Source organism: Leucopleurus acutus (assembly GCF_964270905.1).
Source record: "Leucopleurus acutus genome assembly, chromosome: 17".
NCBI classification, from domain to species: Eukaryota; Metazoa; Chordata; class Mammalia; order Artiodactyla; family Delphinidae; genus Leucopleurus; species Leucopleurus acutus.
The window spans coordinates 34,868,186-34,877,788 of record NC_139159.1 but is presented as its reverse complement, the minus strand read 5'-3'; the positions used below and the strand labels follow the sequence as shown (position 1 = coordinate 34,877,788).

At 41.3% G+C, this 9,603-nt stretch overlaps 1 protein-coding gene across 1 annotated transcript; it reads right to left on the bottom strand.

Annotated features, from left to right (window-relative positions):
• Positions 1–1,051: 1,051 nt before the first annotated feature.
• LOC309974203 (UDP-N-acetylglucosamine--peptide N-acetylglucosaminyltransferase 110 kDa subunit-like) lies at positions 1,052–4,192 on the bottom strand (the record flags this gene model as incomplete). Its single annotated transcript, XM_082858676.1, has 1 exon — positions 1,052–4,192. The coding sequence occupies one exon, from the start codon at positions 4,190–4,192 to the stop codon at positions 1,052–1,054; it is 3,141 nt and encodes a 1,046-aa protein (XP_082714802.1).
• Between the last annotated feature and the right edge of the window lie 5,411 nt (positions 4,193–9,603).

Genomic DNA, 9,603 nt, shown 5'->3' with positions numbered 1-9,603 from the left:
AATACTTATACTTACCTGGGATTTCATTTCTGCTGAAAGAAAAAGGAAGAACAGGATTCACTAAAAAAAACAAACAAACATTAGAAATGAAAGTAAAAATCTTAACACACACTATCACTTTTGGAAGCAGCATAGAGGGGCAGCCAACGGTAAAACACTGGTGAAATAGGTCAAAACTCTAGGCCAAAAATCCATTATTATTATCATCAGTGACAGTACCACAACTGTGCCCTTCAGAATTAATAATCGCTCCTAAGAATCTTCATTTGGCACCAGATGATGCGGTTAAGAGAAACACTCTGGGAGGTTTTGAATCAGACTTGGTTTTTTGTTAGCCAAGTTACAGGAGAATTTTTAAAGTGGGGGGAAGGGAAGAAGCAAACGGATCAGGAAAAGAATTTAAGCCATCATCTATAAACCAACAAAGCACTGATAGTTCCAAACATTATGTCAGACACTAAAATGACTGACATAGGCTCAAGTGGTTTATAAAACCTATAAAAAGACTACACCAGCAAAGTCCCCATTTATCTGTAGAGTTCAGAAACTAAAACAAGGAATATTTTAGCTTAAAAGCTTATCTCAAGAGAATCATACACACTTCACATGAATACAAATACCCGAAACCAAACATTTTTAAAAGCTCCAATACCCAAAATATAAAGAAAAATATTAATTCAGAAGACTCGATCAATCCATGATAATCACAAAACGGCTGGGCAATCTCTATCTCCCTTCCACACTAACCATCCATCCCATGGAAGACCAAGGGAGATCAGACCTTCCAGACTTACCTTCCAGACCTTCCAGACACCTGGCTGCTGCAAAATTCTATGGAGACTCCTTGTGGAACAGCAGTTTCCCATCTCTTGTGTCTCTCCCTATCGTGATCATGATCATGCAGGAAGCAAGTCTGGCTGTGCTATTTCTTATCATTGACTGTCACCCATCTGCAGCATGGTATTGTACAGATAAGAAAAAAGTAGTTCCCTTTCCCCCAGAAGGTTGAGGCTCAGGTACAGGGTAATTCTCCTGTGCACACAGTCATTATTTAGGCCGACTCAGTGACTTCAACAGGCGTAATCATGTGATCAGGTTTGTTGCCAGCTGCGTAATGCTCCCACATCTGTAGATAGAGCCGCTCTAGGTCCATTGTGTATTGTTTGGTGTTGAACAGAGGGCTAGATGTTCTCTGCTTCCAGACTTTGCCACGAATTTTCTTCAGGTATTCTAGATCAGTTCCCAGTTTCACAGCTATGTCTTCATATTCTTGTCTATTTTGAGCAATAAGCTCAAGACAGCCTAAACAAGTGAGCTGGGAAGCTGCAACTCGGGAAGCAAGAGTCTCTCCTGGCATAGTCACCACGGGTGTCCCTGACCAAAGGACATCCATCCCTGTGGTGTGTCCATTACAGAGTGGAGTGTCCAAGCAGACATCAGCCAGCTGGCCTCTCCGAACATGTTCCTCCTTAGGAGCAACAGGTGAAAAAATGATACGCTTCTGGGGAAGGCCCATATTTTGTGCATACTGTTGAATATTAGGTTCTCCTACTGCTGGAAAACGCAACAGCCACAGTACACTATTGGGAACACGCTTCAGAATATTTGCCCACATCTGCAAAGTAGATGGGTCAATTTTATATAACTGATTGAAGTTACAGTACACAATGGCATCTTCCGGTAACCCGTACTGAGAACGGGTGGTTACAATAATGGTACGGGGAACCTCCTCTCCAGTGGCAGCCTTAATGTTGATCTGGGTAGTTGCCAGTCCATTGCTAAGACTGAATCCATTAATTGTTATCTGAATTTGTCCTCTGTTAATCATTTCAATAACTGCCTCTGCAATAGTATTCATAGGAATGACAGGCATATTAAGAGCCGTATTACTGCTGTCTGCGTTGTCTCCTCCATCAGGACATTTCATCTTGACAATCTGCACATCTGGGAGACTATCAAGAAATGCTTTGAGGTCGATGCCATTCAGCACAATCCGATTGTCATAAATGTGCCCATTGGACTTAAAATCGATGACTGCCTTCTTCTTCAGGTGAGGGAACATATTAGCATGATCACCAATAAAGAAAGTACGGGGCATATAAGCCAGTTTCTCAGAATACTGCTCAGCAACTTCAGCAGGTGAAGTTTCCTGATCAGTGATGATATAATCCATGAAAAGCACGCCACTGGTCCCAGGGTAGCCCAGCCACATTGCCTGAATAGGAGCTGGCCTGAGAGCAAAGAGTTCATTTCGAGCACCCCTGGTATAACCATTCATATTTACAAGGATGTGTATACCATCTTGATGGATGCGATCAGCTGCTTTCCCATTGCATGGAATCTGAGAAAGATCAATGAAATGATGGGCTTCTGCCATCACCTTCGCTCGGAAGTTTGTGCCATCATCTGGGCTCAGGGCATAACAGAATACCTCAAATTTATCAGGATTGTGCATGCCTGGAATAGACTGCATAAGATGAGAAGTAGGATGATTCCCAAAGTCAGAACTCACGTATCCTACACGCAGTCGACCATCACTGAGCTTCAAGTCTTTTGGATGTTCGTACGGTGGTTTATGAAGGACACTGATCTCATCCAAGCAGAGGTTCCCATGGCTCTCAGCAATAGCCTTCCTGAAGCCATGAGAAAGAGGATAGAGCATACTATGATGAGGCTGCACAGAAGGCAACCTATTCTTCTCCAGCTGGTCAGCCACAATGCTGACCAACTTCTTCATTCGCTCATCATAGTCTGTCCAATCACAGACAATCTGCAGGCAATGAGCCAAATCACAATAAGCGTCAGGAAAATCAGGTTCAAGCTTCAGAGCAGTGCGATAAGAAGCAATTGCTTCTGGAATATTCCCTGAATACTTGTGGATGGAAGCCAGATTGCTGTGGGCATCCGCAAGTGCAGGGTTAATCTGAATGGCACGAGTATAACACTGCAAGGCTCCCTGAACATCCTGCATCTCCTTTAGAGTGTTTCCCATGTTACAATAGGCATCAGCAAAGGTAGGACTGATTCGAACAGCCTCCTTATAATGCATCAGAGCTTCCTGCAGTTTTCCCTGCTGCTGCAATACACTTGCTAAATTTGAATGGGCAACAGCAAACTCTGGGAAGACTTCTAATGCTTTACAATACAAGCGAACTGCCTCTTCAATGTTTCCCTGGTCTCCTTTGATATTGGCTAGGTTATTCAGAGAGTCTGCATGGGTGGGACACAGCCGCAGAGCTGTATTATAACACTCTTCTGCTTCGGCAACACTGCCCTTCTCTTCCAGAGCGTTGGCTAGGTTGCAGTAAGCATCAGGGAAATGTGGTTGCAATTCAATAGCTCGCCTGCAGGTGTCTATTGCCAGATCTATCAGGCCTTGCTCATAGTATACACAAGCCAGGTTGGCATGTACCACTGCATGATTTGGGCTCAAGCTTAGGGCACAAAGGTAAGCTGCCACAGCTCTGTCAAAAATCCGTGCCTCTTTCAAGACATTTCCTAAATTGATATAAGCATCCAGAAAATTGGGGTCAAGGGTGACAGCCTTTTCAAAGTGATGAATTGCAAGCCAAATCTCCCCTTGTGCATTGAAAACACAGCCAAGATTACTCCAAGCTACTGCAAAGTTCGGTTGCGTCTCCATTGCTTTCAAATAACATGCCTTGGCTCCTTCCAAGCGACCCAGGGCTTTGAGCAGGTTCCCCAGGTCACTGCGAACACAGTACAAATCAGGATTGCACTGAAGAGCAGAGACGTAAGCTTGTACTGCCCCTTCCATGTCGCCTGCTGCTACCAAAGCGGCTGCCAGGTTAATATAACCATCGATGAAATCTGGTTTGAGATGCAATGCATGCCGGTAATGCTCAATTGCTTCCTGCAACTGCCCTCTTTCCTTGTACACATTCCCCAAATTCGAATAGGCTTCTGCCAGAAGAGGGTTCTGTTTAATTGCCAGAGTACTAAAGTGGGCAGATCTGTCCAGCCTTCGACACTGGAAGTGTAGAGATGAAAGTAATAAAAGTACTCCAGTATTGTCTGGCTCTTGTCTCCACAGCTGCATGCAGTGTCTCTCAGCTGCCTCAAAATCTCCTGCCTGATACTCTCGATGTGCCAACTCTGCTAACCCTTGGAAGGAAAGCATACGTTTCGTTGGTTCTGTGCTGTCGGCCACGTTGCCCACAGAAGACGCCATCTGGAGCTTCTGGAGAGAGTGAGAAAAGGGGGTAATTGAGTCCCGCTGCCGCCACTACTGGCAAGAATATTTCTAGAGGTAGCAAGTACGAGGGCAGCAGCCGTACCACTGCTTTGACAGGCTTAAGCGGCGGCGACAGTTACAGGCACCGAACCTTAGGAACTCTGGTTGGTCGTCTAACTCTCACGCTCTTGAAATCTTAATTCTTAACCCTGCCCTCTTCCACCATTTTCCTCCTAATCAGGGAATAAAAATTACCTATACACTTGCCTTAGAAGAAATCAAAAGTCAGTAGTCCAAACACTTTTCAAAATTTTGATTTCTGCCCAGTTGGAAAGGAAATACATGATTGACTTTACTTCATCATTCATATAGTCAATGTGGAAAACATTAGGGCCGTGAATTTCAATACAGTAAGATCAGAAAATTTTAAATTGGCCTTCCCAAACCACTAATAAGTAACCGATGTTGTATATAATGCTAAAATCTTAGAGACCGAGTTTGATATTTTAAAAGTTCTGAAAGGATTAGCTAATTTCTCCTCATCATATTTCTCATGCCTCAAACCTGAGTATTACATTTTAAAAAATAAATTTATTTATCTTTATTTATTTATTTTTATTTTGGCTGCGTTGGGTCTTCAATGCTGCGTGCAGACTTTCTCTAGTTGCGGCGAGCGGGGGCTACTCTTTGTTGCGGTGCCTGGGCTTCTCATCACAGCAGCTTCTATTGTTGTTCCACAACTCTATGGGTTCCTTTTTAGGTCCTATGAAGAACCCTAGAAATTAGTTCATGGAATTATAAGTTTTTGCAAAATTGTCAAAAGTGAGATATTTTAACTTCCATCAGGTAAGACCAGCGTCTCTTTCTTTGCCAATTTTCCTTCTATCATATTCCGTTATGTTGGATCATATTGGAATGGCCACAGGCTTTTTTGAAATCTGGCTAAGGAGATTTTCTTTTTTCTGTGGTACGCGGGCCTCTCACTGTTGTGGCCTCTCCCGTTGTGGAGCACAGGCTCTGGACGCACAGGCTCAGCGGCCATGGCTCACGGGCCTAGCCGCTCCGCGGCATGTGGGATCTTCCCGGACCGGGACACGAACCCGTGTCCCCTGCGTCGGCAGGTGGACTCTCAACCACTGCGCCACCAGGGAAGCCCTAAGGAGATGTTTTAAGTGAGGCTATTATGTGATTTTCAGACACCGCCATATGTAATTGACTATATACTATCGCATTACAGGAATAACTTCCAGTACTCATACTGACTACTCTACTGACTTAACCTAGCACAAGACACAGAAGCATAAGGACAAAAACCACCTTACAATATAGCCATGTCTTGCACTTCACAGCTCTCAAAGCATGTGCGTTTGAAGAAGAAAAAAAAGAACTGAAAAGTACAAAACCAGAAGCTAATCTGTGGAAAATTATTTCAATCATCAGGCATGTGAAAGATAAGTCAAAGATTCAGTTCTCATCAATGCTTAGTCAAAATGGAAATTTTCTTCTGTCAAGAATATACTCCAGGGGCTTCCCTGATGGCGCAGTGGTTAAGAAGCCACCTGCCAATGCAGGGGACACAGGTTCGAGTCCTGGTCCGGGAAGATCCCACATGTCACGGAGCAACTAAGCCGGTGTGCCACAACTACGGAACCTGCGCTCTAGAGCCCATGAGCCACGACTATTGAGCCTGCGAGCCACAACTACTGAAGCCTCCGTGCCTAGCGCCCGTGCTCTGCAACAAGAGAAGCCACCGCAATGAGAAGCCTGTGCACCGCAACGAAGAGTAGCCCCCAGTCCCTGCAAGTAGAGAAAGCCTGCGCACAGCAACGAAGACCCAACACAGCCAAAAATAAATAAATGAATGAATGAATGAATGAATGAATGAATGAATATACTCCATCAACAATGTGTGTAATGGAATGGTATGAATGAGTATTTTATCAGAATCCCTGTAATGCACAAACCTATAGCAGTACTGAAATCAGTAATGCATTTATAATAGTAAATACTTATGAGGAAGTAATCCATAGAGGTTTTCTCAAAGTTAACAATGAAAATGAATGTGACATTATCAATAATAAACTGTGAAGCTGAAATAAACTTTTCTAAACTATTAATAACTAGAAGCAAATTCTAATCAACCATGCTACAAGAAATCTATGTCTAAAAACTACAAAGTTTATTTCTTAAAATTTTATTTCGAAAATACATAAACTGTCGTATGAGGAGGCAGTTAAAGAATATATAGCTAAAAGAGTGGGGGAAAAGTTTTATAGAGACACATCTGGCAGTAGTTCATTTTTAAATGTCATTTTTCTAGATTTTGTGACACCTATAGTATTGATATTTGAAAGCATTTAAAAAATTGTAATTTGAAGATTTGCTACTTCCAGGTAGAATAAAATATTTTGAAGCAAAACAACGTTTCCACTGAGAAAAACAAAAAAAGCCAAATAAAATAGCCAGCATTCAATCAAAAAGTTCTAGACAAACCAAGAGATAGAATCATATGGCTAAAATTCTAAGAAAAGAACAGATAATACAAAAATATTTATATAAGATATTGTGTGTCTTTATCAGGAAAAGTCTTTATCAAGAAAAGACTTTAAAATCATCAGAATTAATATTATATTTTATTTATTTGTATATTATATTTATATATAGATATTTATATATTTATATAAAGAACTTAAAGATAAAGCCCTAGTTAAGGCAGTGACAATAGCAGTAACAGTGGGAGTAAAAAGAAATGGTTATATTCAAGCATATTTTGTCAGGAAAAGTCCAAGATCAAATGTCTGACTGCATACATGGGATGGATAGATGGAGTGGGAAAAATCAAAGTTAACTATAGAGGTTCTAGTGAAGATGGGGTTGCCGTCACCCAACCCAAGGGGCTGCGATCATCCCCAAGGTCTAGGAGACTCAAAGGGAAGGTCATGGTCAGAGGCAAAGTTAATTGGTGGGAAAATAAGACTCCCAGTCTCTCCATCTCCTTATACCAGTTTTTTTTGGTAACATCTTTATTGGAGTATAATTGCTTTACAATGGTGTGTTAGTTTCTGCTTTATAACAAAGCAAATCAGTTATACATATGTCCCCATATCTCCTCCCTCTTGCATCTCCCTCCCTCCCACCCTCCCTATCCCACCCCTCTAGGTGGTCACAAAGCACCGAGCGCATCTCCCTGTGCTATGCGGCTGCTTCCCACTAGCTATCTATTCCTTATACCAGTTTTGTTTTTCTGCTCATATACGTAGCAGCATTTCATTGAAGGGGAATGTCATTGATCTGACTGGTCAAATTAAACAACATAGTTCAAGGCACATTTACAGTGGTTAGTTCCTCCACAATTTAGAAAGTCACATTCACAATTTCCCTCTTCCTACGCCGCGGAACACATTGGCCATTCCTCCAAAGTTTCCACTCCACAGAGTGGATCAGAGATGACGTGAGCCCAGAACTGAGAGCTTGGCATGAGACGGTGTCAGCCCCACGTAGAGCTCTGGCATAAGTTATAACCCATCCCAGCTCTACAGAGAGCTCTGCATGGAATCCTGGGAGTAAACTCAGCCATAATAATGTGATTCTGTTTTTCATTTGCTTTTCTTCCTTGCTTAACTTTCCCTGGCCACTCTGACAAACAAACTTTCAGGCATTCCTGGGCCACTCACTAACTTTATTCCATTTTATGTCATCCAGATTCCCAAGAAAATTACTAACTATAAGGAGGGAAATTTGGGACATGGTGAGTTTTAGATGCCTGAAATATATAGGTCATTGAATCCAGTTAAGTAGCAAATTATCTGGATCTCAAATATGCCAGTAGAATAGCAGACTAACCTCAATTTAATGTACTCTTACTGGAGACACACGTAAATTCTGGGTCAATTTTGAAAAAGTTAAAAGGACATAGCTGAGATTAAAAGAAAGAAAGGAACACCTGCATGTTTCAGAAAGTAACAGAGAAATTAAATCCAGAGAAAGAAGAGCGGACTGATGTCTGTGGGTTCCGTTCCTTAGTATAGGCCTTATGTAAATAGGGGCTGGAGCTAGAAATCTAACATTACCTTGAGGCCAGGAATTTAGACTCAGGATGGAACAATATTGAGAAGTTGGTACAGATATCCTACAGAAATTTCATGAGGAACTGCTTAGTCCATTAAGAGGGCCAAGGGCGGTGGTGAGGAAGATTGATATCTCTTGAAAACCTTCAGGTACAGAAAACATCAACACCTCTGAAAAGTAGGCCTCTCCTTCCCAGCGTTGTGATGGCCAGGTTGTCACTAACCTGTAAGGCCCTGTATGAATCAGAAACTGCAAGGAGAGTAATTCAAAGAAAAACAGATGCAGGATGGGTGTGGCAATAAATCCTAGGACCCTATCAGAAACAAAATTAAAACCACTCTAAAGGGAAATTTTAACAAACCAGAGCAGATAGTATCCTAACCAGAACAGAATAATAATTCTGAGGAAGTTACTTTAGTTATTTAAGTAATATTCAACATCCAGAGCAAAATTCACTTAAGTACTGTACTGGTGGAAACTAGGCAGCACTATGGAGACAATAAAAAGGTGTTTACCATCAAAAAACATCAAGGTAAGAACGATAATGTCTAATTTTTAATTATCCTGTGGTTTATTGAAATCTTTTGGAAACCCAAAATAGAGAAAACCTAGCAGGCAATGAAGACTTAAATCTTTAGAGATTTATCAACTCATCTATAAAAGCTTTATTAATCTCTTCTTTTAATACCACTCCTGAGAGGTATAAATGTGTCCAGTGATAGGGTTGAAGAAGCCTGAGAGAATTTCAATTGTTTACTATTCTTGGTCAGCTATTAAGACCTTTCAGGAGCATCTTGATTTTCATGGCATCATCCAACAAAAAGCAGGATATTTTGCAGAAAGTCCTGGTCCACTTTTTGGCTTGCTTTTGTGTTTATGTTTTTGGTTTTCTCACATTGGGCAGTACATTAGGCTACCTATTGCACACTCCCTCATTCATGCATGCATTCATTCAAACAATATTTACTGAGTTGAGATATTTAATTAACATCCAATAAATGATGTTTAGATGAATGAATGCGCTTTTTATCAAAGTAAGTGTAAGTACTGAGAAAAATTACAGAATGTATGATCCCAGCCCCACAAAAGCGTATAATTGTGTTGAGGATATAACATATGCTGGTGAAATAACTAATATATCACATTGGACAGTTTCTAAGTTCAAAAATGAGTTTTTGTAAATAATCAGAGCCTAAGGAGGACAAAGAAGGGACAGTTCATTATGGGTTGAATCTATCAATAAATGTACATTTCAGATGAGATTTGAGATTGACCTTAAAGAAAGAAGAGGACTTAGATATATGAACAGAGAACAAAAAAGGCATGGTGATAGCATGTGC